Source organism: Ictidomys tridecemlineatus, chromosome 1 (genome assembly GCF_052094955.1).
Source record: "Ictidomys tridecemlineatus isolate mIctTri1 chromosome 1, mIctTri1.hap1, whole genome shotgun sequence".
Classification (NCBI taxonomy): domain Eukaryota; kingdom Metazoa; phylum Chordata; class Mammalia; order Rodentia; family Sciuridae; genus Ictidomys; species Ictidomys tridecemlineatus.
In genome coordinates this window covers 24650504-24673664 of record NC_135477.1, presented here as the reverse complement: position 1 = coordinate 24673664, position 23161 = coordinate 24650504, and the positions used below count along the sequence as shown (strand labels likewise).

At 49.1% G+C, this 23161-nt stretch overlaps 1 protein-coding gene across 25 annotated transcripts in view; it reads left to right on the top strand.

Annotated features, from left to right (window-relative positions):
- The window catches only part of Sufu (SUFU negative regulator of hedgehog signaling), a 112730-nt gene extending 89938 nt beyond the window's left edge, over window positions 1-22792 (top strand). For 5 of the 25 annotated variants that reach the window (XM_040273838.2, XM_040273837.2, XM_040273841.2 and 2 more), the window contains 4 exons: window positions 5266-5400; window positions 7387-7525; window positions 16857-16925; window positions 18265-19313. In XM_040273838.2, the coding sequence (XP_040129772.1) occupies window positions 5266-5400; window positions 7387-7525; window positions 16857-16925; window positions 18265-18429 (508 nt within the window). In that variant the 3' untranslated portion in view covers window positions 18430-19313. The other 20 variants (XM_021731842.3, XM_005333617.5, XM_005333618.5 and 17 more) reach the window with 18 other exon arrangements.
- The last annotated feature ends 369 nt before the right edge of the window (window positions 22793-23161 follow it).

Here is a 23161-nt window from a genome sequence, read left to right as displayed (position 1 = left end):
CTCTATTATAGACAAAAACAAAGTGCTATGACTAACAAAAAGGGCTTTAGTTTTGTGTGACTCTTTGGAGAAGACCTCATTGTTTGGATAGAGTAATGCTAATCAGTGGCAGAGAGAAGTAAATTTTACTTGAATTGTGTAATGCTGCCACCTCAACACAATGATTGTAAGCCTAGGAAGGGTCACAGCAGTGACAAAAGGATGGAAGCTGTGCGTTCAGATCTCCTGGTCCACAAGGATTTTAGGAGAATTGGAAGTGGAAGTAAAGAGACTGGTGTTCATATCTTTTGCTTTTTCTCTTTCTTTCTTACTTACCTACTTATTTATGGTACTAGGGATTGAATCAAGGCCCTTGCACATGTGAAGCAAACACCACCACTGAACTACATCCGCAGCCCTGACTGATTGATTAATTGATAGATACTGGAGATTGAACCCAAGGACACTTTAACACTAAACTACAACCCCAGTCCTTTCTTTTTTGAGACAGGGTCTCACTAAGTTGCTGAGGCTGGCCTTGAACTTGAGATCCTCCTACCTCAGCCTCCCAAGTAGCTGGGATTACAGGTATGTGCTCCCATGCCCAGCTGGTATCAGTAATTCTGAGGGAATTGGGGAGAGGAGAGTTGGCAACCTGGAAGCAACCAAAAGTTTCAGGATGACAAGAGCATCTTGCACTCTCCAGACTAGTGAGCTTGGTGCAGTTCTCATGAAAATTCTGCACTAGATGATTCAGCAAGGAGCTTCAGACATTTTGGGAACAGTGAGCCCTGAGAATCAGAAAATAAGGCTTTGGGAAGTGCTTACCTGCCTGGAAGACAGAAGAAGTCTTTTGGATTCACATACACAGAGTTTAGAAAGACATCTTGAAAATGCTGTGACATCATTATTGAAGGGAAAGTGAGGAACGAGAGATGGGTAAGCGAGAAATGAAAAACAGACCAGGCAGCGATAAACATAAGAGTTTATTTGTCAGAGATGACAAATAAAGGCACATCTCTCTATAGCAGAGAAAGGCAAAACAGGCTTGGGTTCCAGGACTTTTATGGGGCAGGCTCAGAAACCAGAGCCAGGCGGGTCCTAATGCAGGTAGTCGGGGGTTATGTTGGTATAAGGGAGTAGTGAGCCTTTCTCAGAAGGCCCTTGGGCAGGAAAGTGAAACTTTTTCCTTAAAATGGTGGCTGTCACTTAAGATGACCATCCAGATGCTAAGCAACAACCTTAAAATTATAAGCAACACAGAAGTGTCCAGAGAGCATCCAGGAGGGTGAGAGACTGGTGATGGGAAGGTTGGGTTGATTTATAATTGGTTGAATGAGGATACCCAAAGAGTAATGATGTCAGTCTGTCAGGCTATCTGCCAGCCCTGGCCTGTTTACTATTTAATCAAAGCCTAGGAAGAGAACATCGATGGCAAGTTTATCAGTTTTGTCAGTGATGTGAAGTCAGGAAAGAATGCCAATATGATGGATGCCAGAGTCAGGTTCAGAATTCTCTGAACTGCTTGCAACCCTAGCCAAATAACAGAGTTCTACTCTTAGCTGCAAATAATCAACAGTTCATAGTAGCTGGGGGAGAAAAGGTCTAAGGGCAACCCATGGGAGAAAGCCTGAGGGAGATTTCATTGACTGAGGAAGTGCAATATGAGTTGGTAGTTTGATGAAGTTTCAAAGAATAGACAATTTGATGACAGTTTTAATAGAAATAAAGTGTCCCAAACAAGAGTGCCCAGGGCCTCTGTGATCTGTTCTGGTCAGACCACATACTGTATTTATTTCCACACACCACACTTCACTTCCAGACATGACACTCTAGCTTTGACAAGCTAAAATGAATCCAAGGGAGGGTGACTTGAATGAATGGAGGATTTCAGAACCTTGTCAAGAAATGTAGTAGAAAGTTGGGGCCACAGATCCTAGAAAAAAAAAACTGTTGATGGGATGTGAGAGCAGCCTTGGGGATTCAAAAGGCTGTCATGGAAAGATGGATTAAACTACTGGGCAACTTGAAGGCCAGTGGTTTGAGAATTGCAGAGAGGCAGACTGTGCCCTGTAGAAACAAGATGGCTGAACCAGCTCCTCCTTCAGTGGAACAAAGGCACAAGGGGTCTTGTTGGCCTGTAGTTAGCCTTCCAGAAGCACTAATGGCCTATAGTGTTCACTCCAGGAGTCAGGAGCCTTTTCAGGCCCCATCTCTCCTAAGCTCAGGGAAATTGACCTAGCTTGTGACAGTTGGACTGAGTCCTGGAGAAAGGCAAACAAGTTCCTATAAGTTGTGGATTCTGGCAGGAGGAGCAGAGAGACTTGAGAGGCAGTCAGCTGTATTTTGAGGACCTCCTATATCCCAGGCACTATCCAAGGACTTACACAAGTCTTCTCATTTAATCAATATGATGACTCTACTGTTATTTACTCCCATCAAAGATAACAAATCTTGGGCTGGGAATATAGCTCAGTTGGTACAGTGCTTGCCTCACATGCACAAGGCCATGGGTTCAGTCCCCAGCATCACACACACACACACAAAAAAAAAATCTTAGAGAAAGTTTCAGTCAGTTACCCAAGGACTCAAATCCAGAACATAAGCACTTCGAGGGAGGCCCCAGTGGGTCTGGGTCATGCCATCTCAGGAGCCCCTCCCTCTCTCTTCCGCCCCCAAAGCTCTGCCTTCTCCTCTACTGGGAACTCAGGGAGAAAACAGCCCGGCTGAAAAATTAGGCCATGCTGCCGAGCACACTACTTATTTTTTTATGACTAAGATTAAGCTGACAACCATGCAAAACATTGCAAACCTGTGTCGACTGCAGATTTAATACCTCACCCAGCCCACACAAATAATTCATGCTTCTGCATCGATGTCCAGAAAAAACAAATCAGCAAAAAGCTGGGCTCCTGCGTGTGTATAGAGCAGCCGCCTTTCCATTGAAGCAGCGTGCCGGAAATACCCAAGCTCCAGGACTGCAGATCTAGCGTTTTGCAATTTTTTTTTTCTTTTAAAAGATTAAAGTACGGTTTTTCAAATGATTGAAGGTTGGTGGGAGGTGTAAATGTGGGCACTTGTCACATTAATTCTTCAGATGATTAAGTTCTTTTCCATTTCTTTAAAGCTGTTTGCAGTTGGGTTTGATGTCCTCGTTCCGGGTGAGTGTGTTGTGGCAGTAACCAAGGTGACTTTAGCTGACTTTCAACAATTTATTTTTCCCTCCAGCTTGAGATGTCTCTAGCCCTGTGTGTTGTTGATTCTTCTCCCACCAGCCCCCTTCCACCTCCCATTGCTGTTCCTCAGCACTTTTGCCTGTGGGCCCTGCCCTAGGGCTAGGCCTCAGCCCCTCTGCAGAATGAGCATGGTAGTGCTCCTGGATATAAGAACCTGTCAGCACAGTCACACCCTAGTTTTTCCACTTAAACTCACTCTGTGGGGCTGGGGAGAATGCTTACCCATCATGCACAGAGTCCTAGGTTTAATCCCCAAAACCATAAAAAATAAAAATAAAGGATTAAACTCCCTATGTGAAACTCGGGCTTGTCACCTCAACTCATCTGTAAAAGGGTTAATAGAACCTGCCTTAGGGAGTAAACCTATGGCACAGAGAAAGTACCCAGCAGATTGGAGGAGCTGCTGCTGTTTCCTGCCTTCTGTTCTTGTTTGGACCCAGAGGGCACTGGTGTCACCTCTGAGCCCATCAGTAGTGCCTGACTGAGTTGTGGTATTTAGTGTTACTCTCCTCAAAAGGGAGGTGTAGCAGCTCTGGTGGAGGGAAAGAGTTAGTTGGTCAGAAGTCCAGGGTTCCCAAGTTGGCCTGTCATAGACCAGCTCTGTTGCCTTGGATGCCTTGCTGTTCCTTTTTTGAAAAGGAAAGAGATAGATTAAACAATCTTGAGTTTCCTTCCAGTCCTGAAATACCATGACCCTCTTGTTCATAGCTTTTGTCTCCTTCACAGGTCTAGCTCTTGCCAAGGGGAAAGGCCATTTCAAGTGGCTTTGGGAAGCCAGAGGAAGTGATGGCTTTTGTGAAAGAGCAGTCAAATCTGGGGAAGGATCCTCACATAGAAGGAGAAGACTCAGGAGGGAGCAATTCTAAGCACTGCCTCAGCAGGGCCCTTGCTGTCCAGTGCTGGCCTCACACCCTTGCCCCCGGGAGGACTCTGCCTTTGGCGTCTCATTGGCTGCAGGCCCCAGGGCTCAGCCTCCAGTGTGTGAGGAGGTCAGGCCTGGCCTCTTCCTCTCTTCAGAGGCTGTCTAGCCCAGACATCCTGGGTGGCTCCTGCCTGCTGCTTGAATGATAAATAACTGGAGTTTCTCACCAAGAACTTTGATGGACACTTGGGGAATTGTTTTGAGATTCACAGCCCAAACCAGAATCCGGCCTTTTGAATGGGATCAGTGGGTGACCCTCATTTCCTGCTGAGGCAGATTTGAAAGGTTGTCAGTAGGGGCAGCTGAATTTGAAAGAGCAAATCTTGGAATGCAAAGAGACCTGGTGGCCTAGCAGTGGGACAAGCTGTTGGTAGGGAGCTGCACAGAAGGAGAATGAGACAGCAGTGATAGCTTACTGGGGTTGGCCACAGGGGTCCTTGAAGCTTACCAGGGTAGGGGTCCAGTCCTACACAGTGGGCAGCCAAGCCTAGTGGCCTGAGTCCCAAGAGCCCAGCTCCCACCCCTCAGTGAGGTTTGTGTTACTTCCTGGTTAAATGAAGAAAATATGCGTCACTTCAGTGCCTGGCCATTAGTAGGAATAGGCATGCTCACAGTCTTTTCAGGGTCAGCTGGATGGAAGCTCTTGGAGCCAGATCTTGGGGAGCTCTCCCATGTCAGCCTTGGGAACAAGGGGTCTCAGGCCCCACAGCAGGGGAGAGGGCCCCCTACTGATCTCACAGATTAAAGCAAAACCCTGTGGCATAAATTTTAGAGTATTGTTGGCCAATGATACAGGCTGTAGAAACAGATCTACCTGAGACAGATGCCAACTCCACCCCCATTACTGGCTGTGCAACCTGGGGCAAGTTACTTAACCTCCCTGGTCCTAGTTTCTTATCTGTAAGAGAGATAGTGCCCACCTCATGGGAGTATCACAAGGAGTAGCCAGTCAATGGAAGTACTTGGCACAGTGACTGGCACTTGGCAAGCACAAATTGAAGGGTGGCTGCTATAATTGTATCAGGCACCATGATTCGTATTAATCAGCAACATAGCCAGAAACTCCCATCTTGCTCCTCCCTGTGTTTTTCACCATGTACTAAACCTGTTCCCATGCTTGTTTCACAGGAGCCGCAAAGACAGCCTGGAAAGTGACAGCTCCACGACCATTATTCCCCACGAGCTCATCCGCACACGACAACTTGAGAGTGTACATCTGAAATTCAACCAGGAGTCAGGAGCTCTCATTCCTCTCTGCCTAAGGTGAGCCAAGATTGTTCCACAATGGAGCCACCCCCTCTCCCCCCAACACGCAACCTGGCTTTGGGGCCATTTCAGAGCCTCCCAAATCTCTCTCCCCCAACATGCGCCCCACCCCCAGGGGGGGCCTGGTACCACTTCACCTCCATCCCTCAAGACCTATGCTTGCTGTTTTACCCAGCAAGGCACCTGTAGGAAGCCCGCCGGCATACCTGACTAGAGTCTGGGAATAGGAAGGGAGGAAAACTGCTCAGGCAGATCTTGGCTGGTTTGGGGTCCCCAGGATCACATATAGGTCCAAGATCTACTTGAGCAGTTTTCCTCCCTATATGTGATCCTGGGGACCCCAAACCAGCCATCAATCCCCGTGTCACTGGGTCATTCTCCCTATGGAAACCTCTAGGCAGCTTAGGTTGTAAGAAGTCTGCAAGCAGTGGGGGGCCAGTTGGCCACATAAATTGTCCCGAGAGGAAGGCTCTCTTCTGTATCTTAGCATAGAGCAGTGGCAGGCTCCAGTGAGCAAAGGACTATGGCCAAAGCCGCAAGCAATCTCTGGCTGCTTGGTTGACAGACCATTCTCATTAGCAAGTTTCAGAGTCTGAGAATCCACAGGGAATAGGTGCTGAAGAACTCTCCTTTATCCAGGAATTGTTCTTCAGCCTTGCCCTCTTTAGGGAGTTTTAGTAACTAAGGGAGTCTCAGATGCCCCCTGCCATCCCACAAGCCTGGGGTCAGGGATGACTGAGTCACCAGTAGCATTGGGTTGCCAGGGGGAGGATTCTGGTGGGTTCTTCCTGCTTGCTGCCTTTCCCATGAAAAACTCTTCAGTTCTTCATACCCAATGACCAGCCCAGCAGACTCCTTGAGAGACCAGGAAGCCCAGCTGTGTCTCTTCTACTGCTGTTCAGATCAGAAACCCAGTCTTGTAGCCAGAAGTCAGCTGATTATGTTGAGCTGAATCTCTTACAGCTGGCCTCATCTGCAGTCCTCTGGCCTTCCACCCTCACTTTGCTAGCAGGAGAGGCAACAAGAATCACTCTAACTTGGAGGACAGTGACAAGGAAGAAGGAGTTGCATGGTTTGGATCCTCCACACTATCCCTGAAGCCTGGGGAAGGAGTTTGGAGGGTGGCCAACTTTGGCCAGCCACCCTGGGCAGCAGGGCAAAGACTGCTTGATCAGAGTGAACAGGACCCGGCAGGGCCCACTGCCAGATTCCCAATAATTTCCTCCTTCGCTATTTCTTTGGTACAGGCTTAAGGCCGTTAGACTGGTGAAGGGTTAATGTAAGGCAGCCTAAGAGAGTAAAGAGCTTTGCCCCCTAAAAGTTGTCACTGCCTCCCCTTCCCCCGGTATATTTTCAGACTGGGGATTAAGGGTGACTTCTTGTGGCTCCCTCAGAGTGACCCTACTTGGCTTCATTAATAAATCAATCAACAAATAAATAAATAAATAAAGATGTGCTTGTTGCCTTTAAACCAGCTGTTTAAATGTTACAGGAAAGCCCAGGAGCAGGTGGAAAATTCTGCCCTGGACACTGAATTGTCTTTCTTGCTGGGAAAGCCTGGTACCACTTCACCTCCATCCCTCAAGCAAAGGAGGACATGACTCCCTCTTCCTTCTGGGTATAACCCTGGGCATATTGCTCACTTTCCTCTCTAGCCTCACCATTCCCACCAGTATGTGAGGAGTTGGAATCTATCACCGCTGAGGCCCTTTGAACTCTGATTTAGAGTTGTCTCTGCTGGTTGAGCACTTCAGGAGGAAGGCTTTATAGAACTGGTGAAGGAGGCTTCTCTTTGAAGGTGCTATGATGAGTGGTTTGGTTATGGTCCCCTGTTGGTGGGCAGGTGGGCCATCAGGAGGGCGTTTGTCAGGCATCCTGCCCCAGAAAGCATAGCCTCATCGTCCCAGAACTTTGACCAAGCCTGTTGTGCTTCAGGCTGTTTCTAGGCCCAGCTCCTCATTGTCTCCATGTTCCCATCCCCAGGGGCAGGCTCCTGCATGGACGGCACTTTACATATAAAAGTATCACGGGTGATATGGCCATCACATTTGTCTCCACTGGAGTAGAAGGTGCCTTTGCCACTGAGGAGCATCCTTACGCAGCTCATGGACCCTGGTTACAAGTGAGAAGGCTTTTTTTCTTCTCCCTATCTTCTTCCCGTAGGCTATTCCCTTGGCTACCTGCCCTCCCCTCCCTTGGCCGCTCTTCCTGAGCAGCTGGTTATAAGATGCCTCTTGGATTCAGGGCCTGAGGCCTTTGTGTGGTCATGAGTGTGGATGCTGCTGCCCATCTCAGCAGCTGCAGGGGCACTTCCTGGCCTCCTATGAGACACAAGTGATCACTCTCCAGGCCCTGGCCATTGGTGATTCTGGTTCCTATGGAAATCCAGGTGTGAGGAATATGACTTCCCCTACCCTGGGCAAGATTAAAGTACGGGAAACCAAGAGTGAAGCAAGATGGAGGACATATGGAAGTCACTATCAGCAGTTATATGAAAATCTTATGAGAATTCATGGGAAGTAGGGCTGAAGTTGTGGCTCAGCAGTAGAGCACTTGCCTAGCATGTGTAAAGCCCTGGGTTCAATTCTCAGCACCACATAAAAATGAATAAATAAAATAAAGGTATCATGTCCAACCATAACTAAAAATAAATAAATATTTAAAAAATTTTAAAAAAATAATTCATAGGGAGTGGTTATCTGTGCCCAGACTTGGGGCTGGGATGGGCAGGCCAGAGTCTCCTCCCATCAGTCAACTTTCCTGTTTCTCCTGTGGAAACACAGTTTAAACAGAAACCTGCTGGCTTGTCCAGAGTGCTTATTCTTTTTTGCTCTTCTGGATGAAGGAAACTTTAAGAGCTGATACCTAGCAGGGTGGTGGGGCTAACTAAGAGTCATCAGCCTTCTTCCAGCATCCACTCTGACCAGGTCTCTAAGAGGTATTGTGTCTGGTGCTTCATATTCCTTTTGGGGCTTTGTTTGCTTTGAGGGTGGTGGTGGGGTGAATACTTTCCCTTATCTTTCTCAGGAATATCAAGAAAAGGAGTTTTTGGGCTAGGGAATGGCAGAGTACTTGCCTAGCATGCCGGAAGCCCTGAGTTCAATCCCCCAGCACTGCCAAAGAAATAAAAATATGGAAAGGGATCTGACCCTAATCTAAAAGGTGCCCAAAACTTGTTTGTAGTGTGTTAGAGAGAACATGGGGGAATTACAGTAGATAGGAAGAGAATTTTGCTGGGTTTTTTGGGTTTAACCCAGCTGGGGGTCTGTAATATTCTTAATATGGGCATGTTTTTGTCCACGTGTGTCTGCTTGCAGCAGAATTCCTCCTCCTTCAGGCTTGCCCCCACCCCCATCACCAAAATCCTAACCTTTAATTAAAACAAACAGCAAACAAAGGACACCAACCGTACTCCCTAGACTTAGCTGAGGTAGAAATGGAAGCTAGTGCTTTAGGGATATTGTGTTCCATAAATTATCTTGCCTTTTTCCACTGTTGTTATTACATTGTTTCATAACAAAATTACTTTGAACCATAAAGTTATAAATACATTTTAAAAGTCCCACTTGGTAACATTAGATTTCTGTCCATGTGGTGTTGATAGTTACTGTAGCAAAAGCTCTGAAGTGTAACATTTGAAATTAGCCCAGCACAAGTGGAAAAGGCCTCCTGCTGCCCCCACGCCCCACCCCCACCCATGTCCCAGGCTGCCACTGCTGCCTCCGCTGAGAGCAGGAGGGAACAGGCCTGTTCTCTGGGCAGAGCTGGTAGCTGGTAAGTTGAGAGGTGGGGCCTATGCAGGAGACCCCAACCCCTGAGAGTTCATAGGTTGTCATTCCAGCAGATGATGTCATGCTGGCAGGTCTTGACAGAAGTGTTCTCATAGTGCATGTGCCTGTATTGAAGGTTTTAGATATTTTGTTTGGGGAAAATAGAGTCTGGGGTCTCTCCAAACCCAAGAAGAAAGTCCACCCAGTTTGTTTGGTATCCTCAAAACTTAACTTGACCTTGTTCTGCCATCCCCCCTTGGAATGTCTTCTTGCCCTGAGAACTAAGCTGGTCAGCCTCTCTAGTTTTTCGGCAGCCCAGGAAGTTTGATCCCCAAAGGACTCTGCAGGTGACCACAAGACCCCTCAGTCATCATAGAAAGCCTTCCAGGCCCCACCTAACTCCAAAGCCTCTGATCCCATGGCTATTGGCATTCCCACTCCCAACACCACAACCCCCTCACTCCCTGGCAGCCCCTCAGTGAGCCTGGACTCTCAGCACCCGCTGACTCCCAGCACATGGTCCCCTCCTGTGGGCTGTTGCCTGGGGAACCGGGAAGCGGTGGGAACGAGCCGCTGGCCTCGGCATGTTTCAATAAAGTTGCTGTGCTGGGAGCTGCTTAATCAAAGGCCTGTGTTATGGGCTCATTAGTGTGGTCCACCACAGGCCAGCTCACAGGAGAGCTCCTGGGAAGGCTGGCCGAGGCCCCACTCCCGAGGCACGCACCCTTGATCACCAAGGGGTTTCTCAGGCCCTTTGCAAGGAGCCCTGGGAAACCCTCCGACCCTGCCCCCAGCCAGCCGGATTCTCAGCAGTGGAGCCAACACCCACACCAGCCCTCCTCCCGTCCCGGCAAGCAGTCAGCATTTTCTGTGTCTGACTGCCAGCCCACTTTCCCCTTTAGGGTCTTGCCTTGTGGTCACAGGCAGCTCTCTAGCTTGTGGGAATCTGGGCTTGTAATGACTTGTGGGCCTCTCAGGGGTCTAACTATATTCCCAGGAGTCCAAAGCCTCCTGGAGCCCTGGAGTTAGACTTTCAGTCACAGGTGAGGCCACCAAGGGCCCCAGGACCTCCAGGGGGAGGGAGACCCCAGCTCAGAGGCCTGCCCTTGTTCCTTGCAGGCATTTCTCACTTATGTTCCCAGAGTTTGGGGTGTCTCCATGGGTCTTGTATGCCCAGGTCTGTTGGTGTAGAGAAGCAGGAAAGAGCTGAATGTAGTAGACCCAGGAAGTAGAGAAACCCAGGCTTCTGTTCTCCTGGCTGTTGCTTTCCCTGTAGGTCCCAGCTGAAGCAGGAGGGGTGGGATGACTTTCTTGCATCAGCCATCAACAGCCTTGGAAGTAGTTACTCCCAGCCTTGGCACCTTGCTCTGGCTACCCGCCCAGGCCTGTTATCTCTTGGGGGAAAAGCAAGGCAGACATCATGCATAGGGAAAGAATGACAAAGAAAAGGCTGAGAAGAAAAGTCAGAAGATTAGGGAACCTGAGCCTCTTTCCAGATCTTGTGGAGTGGCCCCAGACAGTCCTCCACATCCACTTTCTCCTGGGTCGGCACCTACTCCCCCATATTCAACATCTCAGGGTAACCCAGTGCCAGGGAAGTTAGGGCCCTGGTACACTGAAGAATAGGATGTGGGCAGTACCAGTTGGGTGCGGTGCATTAGGGGGAGCCCCAGAGGCAGGAGTCAGTTGAATCTCTGCACTCTTCTCATTTTCTGGAGAAGGCACTTGGCATTGTTTGCCCTACTTTGCTTTTTCATCCTTGTTGAGATTGGATGGAAAATGTATCAGCCAACTGTGAAGCTTTGCAGGAGAGTCTTCAGACCCTGGCAGGGAGGCCTTGCCAAAGTCTTCTCCTGCCCCTTTATCTCCCAGCATCCTCTCACTCTTATGGCTTGAGCAAGCTTCTCCCTTGGCCTTTTGATGTTGGGATGTTGGTTTTCTAAGAGTGCAGTCCAGTGCCAAATTGTTCCTCCCTAGCCAGGGCAGTGTGAAAAGGAGAAGTTTCAGTCCAGAGGTCACAGAGGGGTCATATCACCAGATATAAGAATATTTTTTTAGGTGCTGCAGTGCTTTCTCAGCTGTGCAGTATCTGACTGTTCACCCAGGTGATGCCCCCAGCCCTAGCCACTCCCTAGCAGCCCCAGTGAGAGGCCCCAGTCTTGGGAGAAGCCGCCCAGCAGCTGTTTTCAAGTGGCCTCTGCTGCTCCCAACCAAGTTTGAGGAATTACTACTGAGCTCTCCCCGTTACCCAAAGACAAGCTCCTCACATCCTAAATTCTCCTGCTATTTGGATGCTGTATGGAAGCCAACTTGGGAATCCCCTGCTCAAACTTACGGGATTCCTCTTTGATGTGTACTGCTTCTCCTTCCACTGGTGGACCTGGCCACACCTCTTCTCCCTGGAGACCTTTGCTTAGGCTGTTGCAGAGACCTATTATCCAGGGGCATACCTGTTGAGTTTTAAAGCCCAGCTATATGCTTGGGGAAGGTACCTCTCTTGCAGTAGAGAACCATAATGCCCAACTGTGTCCCCAGGAACTAACAGCCAGAACAGAAGAGTCAGCTTGCTTCTGACCACCAAAGCCAACTTCTCACCACCCACCAAGAACAGGAAATGAATGAGTGAGGCCTACTGTGCCCCCACTGTCTGCAAGCACATACCTCTGCCTCCTCCCAGTGTGTGTGTGTGTGTGTGTGTGTGTGTGTGTGTGTGTGTGTGTGTGTGAGGTTGGGGGGGAACCTACAGGCTGTTTCTTGGCTTTTGTCTGGCCTGGGGGGGAAGGGTCACAACAGACAGGACTGCTTACTTGTCCCTACCTCCTCCACTGCCATTGTGGGTGCCAGAGCAATTCCTTGGCAGGCCTTGCCACTGAAAACAACATGTTTCCTTCCCCAAAAGAAGGAAAGGGAGGGAAGAGAAAGCAAAACTTGTTGGGAAGCAAGAACAACGTGTCAACATGAAGAGCAAACAAGGCCCTGGACAAAGTGCTAATTGTCACACCAAGGGGAAGGAATGGGCATTGTCAGCCACTCAGAAATATCATTGACCTCAAAAATATTATTGACCACAGACGTTTGAATCAGCATCAGATCTGCAGCAGCTGGGCCCCTGCCTGCAGCACAGTCGGGCCTGCCCAGGACAGGCACTAACAAAAGATCACTTTTCAGGTTCCTTTCTGGAACTTGCTGGGGCCTGGGGAATTGATAGGTTGTTGACAATCTTCCCTCACCACCAACCAGCCAGACTGTCCTAAGGCACTTGGTGTGAGCCCACTGGAGTAAAGTACTGGCATAGATTCCTCACCCCCTCCCTGGCCAAAGATGCCAGTGGGGAGAGAGAAGCCATTATTCTCACAGCTCAGCCAGTTAAATGGTGGTAAAGCCTTGCCCAAACCCCTTTCCCTCTGTGCCTATTTCCTAGCACTCCCTCCACCTTGATCTCCTGAGGTATCTTTTTAAAATGCAGATGCTATCCAGGTACAGTGACATGAGACTGTAAGGAATTACAAGTTTGAGGCCAGCCTGGTCAATTTAGTGAGACCCTATCTCAAAATTTTAACAAAAGAAGAAGGATTGGGAATATAGCTGAGTGGTAGCGCACTTGCCCAGCATGTACAATCTCCTAGATTCAATCCCCGCTACTGAAAAAAAAGAAAATGAAGATGCCTTGGCCTTGCCCTGGGCATTCTGATTCAGGAGGACTTGGTGTCTAACATCTCCATATTTTCAAAAGCCTCACAGGGGCCTTTATAGTGGCTCTCACGCTCATTCACCTATAATCCCAGCAGCTGGGGAGGCTGAGGCAAGAGGTTCATGAATTCAAAGCCAGCCTTAGCAATTTAGCAAGGCCCTAAGCAATACAGTGAGACCCTGTCTCTAAATAAAATATAAGAAAGGACTGGGGATGTGGCTCAATGGCCGAGTGCCCCTGAGTTCAATCCCTAGTACTGCCCCCACCAAAAAAAAAAAAAAGCCTTACAGGAAAGTATGCCTCTCATTCAAGGGTCACCTCACTCCATGGGCAGTTTGTACACAAACCTAAATGTTTTATGTGTGGCTCTTCATGAGTGCAAATATAAAAGGGTGAAGTTATCATTCTTGTCATTATTACTTCTGCTGTTTTCTAGGCTAGCAGAAATATAGGGACTCAACCAGGCTAGCCTAAAAATTTGCCCTACTGGATCCACTTGGAAACCATCTTGGGGCATGGTTTGCTTTCCTTTCCAGATGTATAGCCTGGATTTTTAACAGCTGCATGTCTGTAATACTTTGGGTTCCAGTCCTGTTGAACTGAGGGTGGTCAGGAGCTGTGTGGCTGGCTAGGGCTGGTATTACTAGTTTTCTGGGCCACTGGTAGAAGCCAAGGTGACCTTCACCTCCCCCATCAGAGGAGAGAGAGACCAGCCCTAAGTATACAGGTTTCTAAGGTTGGGGTAAAAAAGCATCCTCTTGTCTTGGAGATGAGAGTTTCATCCTATGCAGGATCATTTTAGGATTCCCTGAGAAGATTCAGGTCAAACACATAATAGGGGAGTCACTGCTATTGGTCATTTTAACTGTCACTGTCATAGCCATTCCCATTATTATTTGTGGCAGAGCCAGGCAGCTCCATGGGGACCCAGAGAGCTTCAGGTGCTCCAAGCCCCAGACCTTCACAGACTCTTCCCACAGCTACATCACAACGGTGAGTCTGTTCCTCGTGAGAGCTCCCAGGAGCTGCTCCATCATAGCTGTCTATCTCCAGTGTCCTGTTGATAAGATCTGTTAACATTCTCAGCTCTAGCTCTGAAATATACAAAGAACAGGGCCTGCTTGTTCAATCCAAGCTTCTAAGGTTTAACTCCCAAAGGAAATTAAATTAGGTGCCTGGAGCTATGACAGTCTGTCGTGTTTCTTTGCAGAGAATGTCACCCTTAATATCATGCGGATCTCATGTATAATTTTTCCCCTTTAATTTTTTTTAAAAATAATGTGAAGTTTCCAACAGAAACCAACAAATCACCAGAAGTGAAAATGGAGGAGTGACTAGAATTTGTCCTCCTTTCGAGTCTTGCCTTCCCTTCCCCCATCGAGTACAAAATAAGTCCACACACAGATGGTGCAGCGTTTGATGGTGGCTCTGCTAAAAGCTTCCATAGTTTACCCTTTCCCAGCACCAGTTCCAGACCTTTGTCAGTGCTATTGGCATTACCTTTCCTGTTGTTGAGAAACAATTCCCTTTGGAGTCTCACTGGGTAGCCACCATCTCTGTAACCCTCCCCATGCCCCATTTCACCCTAGCACTAGTTATAGGCCCAGACCTAGTGACCGCTCTAGCAGAAAGCCCCTCCCTCAAATATTTATGGGTTAGAAGTGAACCCAGCTTGGCCCAGACTGGAGCCATTGTATTGTAACTGGGTTTGTGGTATGCTTATGTTTGCGATAGCATTTGCAGAGATGGCAACAAGCCCTGGAAATGCCAAATATATAAATGTGATGTTATACTACTCGAGCAGACTGGTGATAACTGGTAGAGAAACTCTGGAATTGGTGGCCAGGGAGGGGTGCAGAGGGATGTTCCCCTGGGATAAGAGTATGAAGAGTAAGGGCTTGGGCTGCCGGAAGGTTGGGTATGAGTTTAATTGGGTATAACTACAGTCTAGGAAGAATTTGGAGAAAGAACAAGACACCTCAGGTAGGCACTCCCTTGGGCCAACTTGGCCTTGACTTGTTCCGTTTCTCACTTGAGGCCTGAGCTCCTCCAACAGAAGATTTGGTAAAGAGACATGGGCTAGTGGTCAGAGCTTTTGTTCCTAACTGTGGGCTTCCATCCTGGGAAAGATGGGTCCTGTCAGCCAAGGGAGGGCTAGTCCAGTGAAATATGGGCTGCCTTCATACCTGTCCTTAAAAATGAATTACATGAAGGGCTGGGTTTGTAGCTCAGTGGTAGAGCACTTGCCTTGGACATATAAGGCCCTGGATTCAATCCTCAGCACCACATAAAAATAAATAAATAAATAAAGATATTGTGGCCATCTACAACTAAAAAAAAGAAAGAAAGAAAGAAAAGAATACAGGAGCAAATGTCCTGGCACTAAAAGTTCAGGATTTAGGGCTGGGGATGTGGCTCAAGCGGTAGCGCGCTCGCCTGGCATGCGTGCGACCCGGGTTCGATCCTCAGCACCACATACCAACAAAAATGTTTTGTCCGCCGAGAACTAAAAAAATAAATATTAAAAATTCTCTCTCTCTCTCTCTCTCCTCTCTCACTCTCTCTTTAAAAAAAAAAAAAAAAGATTAAAAAAAAAAAAGTTCAGGATTTAGAAGCAGTTCTTCAGAAACTAAGTTTCCCATCCAGATATGATTGAGATATGGTTTTGTCTCAGCCCCATAGGCCACATGCTGTAATCTATTTGTGCCTCAGTTTCCTCATCTGTAAGGAGACTGAAGGACATAAGACACATGTTTAGTCATCAAGTACCTGGTATGATGGTGATTTTTCTACTCATTTGAGGGTAGTTTTCTCACTTGCCACCCCCCCCCCATCAACTTCCTTTGGGGTTCATCCTCAAGGACCCTTCTTGCTTGCTTTCCTTTCTCTGCCACTTCACTTTATCTCACATGTGGGAAGCAGGTAGAGCCACAGCCTCAGGGAAGCCCTATGGATAAGGACTGAGAGGAGAGAGAGGAAAGGGCCAGAATCTGGAAGAGGAAAGATATCTTTAGCCAAGCCTGAGGTGGTGCAGGCATGTGGTGAGCATGGCTTACTAGACCAATGGGTTGGTTAAGGGGCCCATCAGGTTGAGGAAGGCCTGGCGTTAGAAGCCCTCAGCATCTGTGGGCATTCAAACTGGCTGAGAAATTTTGTTTAGGCATTGAGGATGATGGCTTTGTCAACCAAATAGTAGGATTAGACTGTCCAACCTTAAAGCCTGAGGTGGCAGGTATCAGCAGAGTAGGAGACTGAACGGAACCTAGGAAAGAGGCATCTCAGGAGTTTTGAAGAACTCAGCATTGACTGCACCAGTAGGGCAGGGTCTTGGGAGCCAGCCTGAAATAACATGAATACTGTAGGTAGAAAGAGAAGTTGAGAGTCCCTTCCCCATCTGTAAAATGAGAGAGGTTGGTCCACAATATTCAAATTCTCCAGCTTAGACATTCTTGGATGTACTTTCAGGGGCATTTCTAGATTCCAGACAGGGCTTGTATTCTAAAGCCAAATAGATTCCTTTTGTCCTACCAAGTCGATGGGAAAGGAGGTGGGAACATGTGAGCCTGATGGGGCAAGGAGAATGTTGGCAACTTCTCTGCTCTATGACTTTTCTGTCCCCGTCCCCCCACCCCACCCTGCATATGCGGGAGCCCTGAACAGCCAAAAGAGGGTGGTTTTCCCCCCACACCAGTTTCCATCTCCCTTCTGGGAACAGCACTACCCACCCTCCAGATGTCCCTACCACACCTCCCCACTGTCCTTTGACCCTCTTCCTTCTCTGCCAGACTCTGGTGATATCACAGGCAGGTGGTGGTGGGAGGCATTGGGGGTGTGTGGTTGGGGATAGGTCTCAAGAATTTCCCTCTGTCCCTAGAACTGAGCAATGGGTTGATTCCTCCTCCATGGCCAGAAGAAAGATCCACAGCTTAGCAGTTGGCAAAAAAGACTATATATTTAAAAAAATAAAAGTCTGCCTTGTGCCTTCTTCCCAGATTTTGTTGACTGAAGAGTTTGTAGAGAAAATGTTGGAGGACTTAGAAGATTTGACTTCTCCAGAGGAAGTAAGCCTGTTTGATTTCTCTCTCATGGTGGGGCTGTTCTCCAGGTGTGTGTCTACATGTCTGCATCTGCAGGCTGCTCTCTGAGGTGCTGGGATAGGCTAAGAAGTGCCCCCAGGAATGTTAAATGGCTTCATTTCTCTTCTGTTTCCATAAACCACCACCATCCCCTGCTCCACCCCCCGCCCTTATGAGGACACCCAGCAAATTGTCTGAATTGCCAGCTCTTAAGAACCTCATTGAAGAGGCAGCCAGGGCCTTCAGGCCAGTACGAGTTCTCCCTAGCCCCTGCTGTTCCCTGGCAGGTTCTGAACAGAAAGCCCATTCTGCTGCCAGAGAACATTCCACTAGGGAGTTCTGGTGGGCAGCAAAGGACTACTGCTCTCGCCTTGGGCCACCCAGGAGCCACTCTTCCTTCTTCCTTTCTTCAGCTCTCCCCTCTTAGTCACCTCTTCCAGGCTAGCTCAGAGTCTGAGGAGCTGGCAGGCCAGGGGGCGGTTATGCCTTCCCTTGAGTACTTCTATGGGATACAGGAATGGAGTCCATAATCCCCTTTGTTTTTCTTCCTTGTTCCCAGCATCTTCATTTGTGGGACTTACCTCATCCTGGAAAGTCCCTTCCCCTCCCCCTGCCTCCTACTAACCAGTACCCCAGCGGGACCTGAGTCTTCCTGGCCTGAATGCCTGATGGGCTAGTGGAACATTAGCAAGCTGCCCAGGCCTCTGGAGAGCTCTTCTTGGCCCTCCCTTCCCTGTGGCAGAGACAGACCCTTCCCTTGCCCTGTCTTCCAGGAAATGTGTTTGGGGGAGAGCTCTTTTACTTCCCAAGGGCTAGGCTTTTAAGCTAGAGGGAGGCAAGGCAGGACCTTTCAGCTGCCAGGGCTCCCAGGGGCACATAGGCAGGATATAGAGGCCTCTGATGTTCGTGAGACTTTAAATGCTCAAGGTGGGCTATCCTGGATGGGTCTCTGGGTGGACAGGAGAGCCATTTACCCCAATAAGGCATTGTCTTCTCTATCCTCTGGGATACAGTTTTGATAAATAATATACATTCCAAAGTCATCAAGCACTCAATTGGTGCCAACTGATCAACTCCCATAAGTCACTGATCTCTGAGGCCTGGCTTCCCATTCAGTCAGGCCAGAGCCAGCTGCCCAGAAGTGCTTCCGGAGAGGCCTTGTCACACTGGGGTGGCGCTGTGCCAGGCTGCTGCTTTAAGCTTGGGTGTTGAAGGGGTGGGAGAGGGACAGTCCAGGCAAAAGGGATAGGAGCCAGGGGAGCTTAGGAAAGTAGGTCACTAAAAATGACTTTTTTTTTTTTCTTTTTTTCTTTCCTGTCCAAAGGCTATCCCCACACCCTGCCCCACTCTCTACTTTGTCCTGGCATGGACAGTCCCTCATCCAGAGGGAGGGCAGAAGGAGCCAGCCAGGAAGCATCAGGGCCTGTTCACCTCCAGCCCAGCTCCAGACAGGCTGAGAGCAGTTTTCTTCTTTTCATCGTGGCCCTAACTTGTGGCCTAGCTCCAGGACAGTCAGACTCATAAAAGACAGACCCTGCTTCCAAGCTCCAGTATTAGCCCAAGTCAGTGAACATTCATTGAGCACCAACGGTGTGTCAATCTACATGCAAGGTCCTAAAATCCAGAAAAAATGAGATGTCAGCTTCTTCTCTTCCCTACCATAAGCCCCCATGTAAGCAGAAGCAGAAGAAACAACACAAACTGATCATTTATTTCTGGGGCAGGATCAGAAGACCCTGTCTCTTCTCAGCCACCACTCTGAGCTAGGGACCATGGGAAGTGCATGAAAATGAACCAGGGAGAGCAGCATGGGGATTTATTCCTTCTGAGAATGCACCAAGCTCAAACCACACTGATCCTGCTACTTTGGATCTGAACTAGGGCCTCCTTCCCTTTGGACCCTTTGGCAAAGGTATGAAGGACAAGTTTCAGGGTCCTGTGCACACCAGTCTTGAAAAGAGGCCATGGCAATGATAGACCTCAAGCCACTTTCCTGTAGCATCCGCACCCTGCTCTGGCCTGTCGTGTGCCAGCCTCAGGGCCTCAGGGAGCAGATTCCATACATGCTTGTGGCTGGAGGCAGAACCAAGGAAGTAAGCAGGAGCGAGATCAGCATAGTTAAAAAAGAGCAGGGAAATATACCTCCTCCAACCTGATTAGTTATTGGCAGGGCAAGGGGAAAGAAGAGACGAGGGAATTTCAGCAACTTTACCCCAGGTGCCCACCTGGGTCTAGCATTTGAGAATGAAGCTGGTATCCAGTGACCTGTCTTTCCCCTAGCACCCCAGAGATAGTGCCTGGACAAGCATCCTGCCTCTCTCTTGGTCTCCTTCACTGCTAATCACATGTACTCTGGGTCTGTGCTTGCTTCCTCCACAGTTCAAACTTCCCAAAGAGTACAGCTGGCCTGAAAAGAAGCTCAAAGTCTCCATCCTCCCGGATGTGGTGTTCGACAGTCCTCTGCACTAGCCTGGGCTAGGCCCTGCAGGGGCCAAGGGGAGCCCGGCTGCTCTCTAGTGACTTCCGGTATAACAACTGCATAAGGGAGATTCCCACAAATTAAAAGGACAAGTGTAAGGACAACTGTGCGACTCCCATGTATGGCCACAGGCCCCTGCCTCACCTCCAGCTCAGGGGCCTCGCCCTCCAGCCAGCCAAGTCCACGTAACCAGGCCCTCATCCCACTGGGCCAGTGAGTGGGCACATGTAAACCCTCTCCACCCCTGGCACCACAGGTTCTGGTTTGAGATTTGACTCTGGACCCTTGATGTGCCCTTGGGTGGAGATAGGCTTTGTCCTCACCTACCCCTGCCACTCAGCCCAGTGTGGAGTACACATGGGTGGCTGCCCAGTTCAATTCCATACGTCTTTGCTCCTGGAGCTGCTCCAGTCATGGAATGATTCCTACATTTGATTTTCTTCTTTATTTTGTAGAAACTGAATGGTATTTTATTGTGTGGCAAAGATGTCCAGAAGCCGTCTGTATAATGTTTTTTAAGCAGAACTTTATTCCCAGATGAACTTTCCCATTCTCTCAAACAGGGGCCTCTGTCTGCCCCTGTACTTCTCCCGGAGAAGGATTCCAGGTCCTGGAGCAGTCCCTGCTTCCCAGAGGAACTTTTCTTCCCATCTGGGCCGGAGGAACCTGGATACTCTCCATACAGCCTTGAGCCCAGTGTAGCTGGTGCCAGGAAGCAGTACTGCTGCTGTTTTCCAAGTGAACTGGGCTCCCACAAGGTTCAGGAGTCATTAGGAACTCAAAGATACTGGTGGCCCCAGTCTCAACTTCCAGGCCTTTCCCACTCAACCAGGCCTGCCATCAATTTGTTATCCTGCCATCCCAACCATTGCACACCTCACAGACCATCCCCACCTGCTACTCAGGGCCTAGGTCTTCAGCTCTTTGACCACCCCTGTCCCCTTTCCTCATCCCCTAGGCTTGCCAGCACCCAGGCTACAGTACTCTGGCTTATTAAAAATTGAAAAGTCAACCTTTCACCATTTCTTTCACTTTGATTTTGTCTGTACTGCTCTCTGCCAGCTCCCCACCTCCACCCACCCCACCCCAGTCTTCCCTGCATCCATTATTTTCTTGTTTTTCATTCCCTGTTCCTTGTCCTGTCTCCTTTCTTACATCCTGGCCTCCTTTTTTTTTGAGGGGGGGTGTTCCGGGGATTGAACTCAGGGGCACTTCACCACTGAGCCACATCCCCAGCCCTATTTTGTATTTTATTTAGAGACAGGGTCTCACCGAGTTGCTAAGTGCCTCACTTTTGCTGAGGCTGGCTTTGAACATGCAATCCTCCTGCCTCAGCCTCCCAAGCTGCTGGAATTACAGGCATGTGCCACCACGCCCAGCACATCATGGACTCTGTGGTCCTTGGTCCCTCAACCCTAGTACTACAGATCGCACATTTTGCCTTCTAGAAGCCAACCTGTCTTTGACCCAAAGTTTTAGAGTTAACTCTTGAGTTATCTCCCACTTCTTACCTGAAATTAGAAAACCCCTTTCCTGTCTTCTTAGCCTCCAACTCCAGGGGGCTACTTCAAAATCACCCTTCGACCTCTCCAAAGCAAGTCATTCTGTTTGTCAAGGACCATGAAGGGCTTTTCCCTGGCTCTGTTCACCTCCACCACCTACATGGGCACCCACCAGGAAGCATCAGGAGGCCCATAGGGTACATAATCCCTCTGATGAGATAACCAGCCTCCGAGAGCTGCCTCCAAAGTCATGAGGATGCTGGCTAGAGTCTCCAAGGAACTTTGGACTTCCAAGGGTCCACCTAGGCCCAAACCCTCTGTACAACTCCAGGGTTATCCTATTAATGTCAAGGCAGATAGCCTGGAGCATGTGGGAGAGACTGGCCTCAGGCCTTCAAGCCAAGAAGCAGCCTGCTGCCCTGAGAACTTTCCCTGAAGGATGCTGGATGATCTTCATCCACCATGGCAGCCCCACCTTTGAAGATCTTGTCTTCTGACATTTCATGGGCAGAGAGGTGCCATCAATTTGTTATCCTGCCATCCAAACCAGCATCTCCCCAAGTTCTCCCTTCCTTGGAGCTGCCTAAGGGATCCCTACCTCTATCTGCCTGCTTTGTGGGAAAAGGTACATTTTCTGAGCTTATTTTGTCATCAGTCCATGAAACATCTGGTCAACAACTTGCCCCAGACCTGCAGGACCTTTACAAACTGAATGATAGCATCATCTGCTTGGTGGCCCTGAGCTTGGGAAGTTGGGAATGGTAGGAGGGAACAGGAAAGTACTGAGTGATAAGCCCAGGAAGCCTGGGGCCCCTTTTCTGCCCCCACCACCTTGGGAGCCTCATGAACATCCAAGATCCTGCTGGTGCTGAGCACCCATTATTTCTCTACAGAACCTTGGCTCCAGGAGAGTGATAAGGCCTCAGCCATCTCTCATCTGGTCTTTCCCATGGATTCTGAGGTTTCTCAGGGAGGAGGCTCTCCAGTGAGCTCCTGGTTGGTGAGAGGGGATCCTGACAGGATCAAGCTAGACTGACCTTGTATGATGCCCAGCACAGCTTCCAGCACATGGTGGGTACTCAGTAAATGAACCCCTTCTTTCCCTCCTTGAAGCTATATGGATCAAGGAGGCAGGGACTCTCTGTCTCCCTCTGTCTGCCCCTTCTTCAGGCTTGCCCAGTCCTACCCTATCTTTCCAGGTCCCTGGTACTAAAGCTTCAGAGAAGAAGGGGCTCCCTACTTGCTGTACCTGCTGCTGTCTAAGGCAGACTCCTGTGGCTGTTAAGGTCCAATATGGCTGCAAGAGGATGGCTGCCATTCTGAGGGGGCAGGGAAACTCCTGCAAGGTCTCTGGCCTGGCAGGGATGTTGGTGCCTCCTATTCTTCCATGGGCAAGGCTCTAGGGCAGGAACTAAGAAGCCTTGGGGTGAGTCTAAAAGGGCTAGAGAATTCTTAAAACCAGACCCAAGGTCTTGGGATGGTTTCTGAGATTGAGTTGAAAAGGGAGAGAAAAACTGAAGGTTGGTGCCCCTATGGGGCAGACCAGTGGAACTCCCTGGACTATTTTTTTATGTGATCTTCCCTCTCTGCCTTCCAGGACCCGTATGCCATGTGAGGTGCCTGGGTCCCTGTACAAGTCAGGAGCCCTGTAGGAAGACCCCTCCTTTTGTACAAGTACCTGAATGCTGCAAGAAGCAGACTTTTGTAAAATTTTATATTAGTTTTTTTAATGTCAGTGGCGACTCGGTTCCTGGAGCTGCAGCCAGCCTGGGGCTTTTGTAAGAATTTTTGAGTGACTCACTTAGATGACGTCGTTCCTTCTTGCCCCTCTTCCTCTGTGTAATCTAAGTGCATTAAACATATTTGCAGAAGCGCCTGAGTCGTGTGCTCCTTTCTGGCTGCCTGGAGTAGTGGAGCAGAAAGCCTGGTGCCCAGGTAGGGGAAGACCTAAGGAGTATTGTTGGGAGTGCAGAGGGTGCAAGGCATGGGGTCGCCTAACTGGTGACTCTACAGTCATGCAGAAAAGTGCTGGGATAGGCTTTCCCTCACGGGTCTTGATTTTTCTAAGGTCACAGGGTTGGAGTGAGGAACCCAGTCTGAGGTGAGTGGGTGGGACCTTCTCTCTGCCACTTCCTTATTCTTCTCACCAATCCCTGCATCCCCTTTAGAAGAGGGGCCCAACAGGTGGGGAAGGTAGTACTTCCTCACCTCCAGTTTGAAAGTCCTGTTCCATCTTCCAG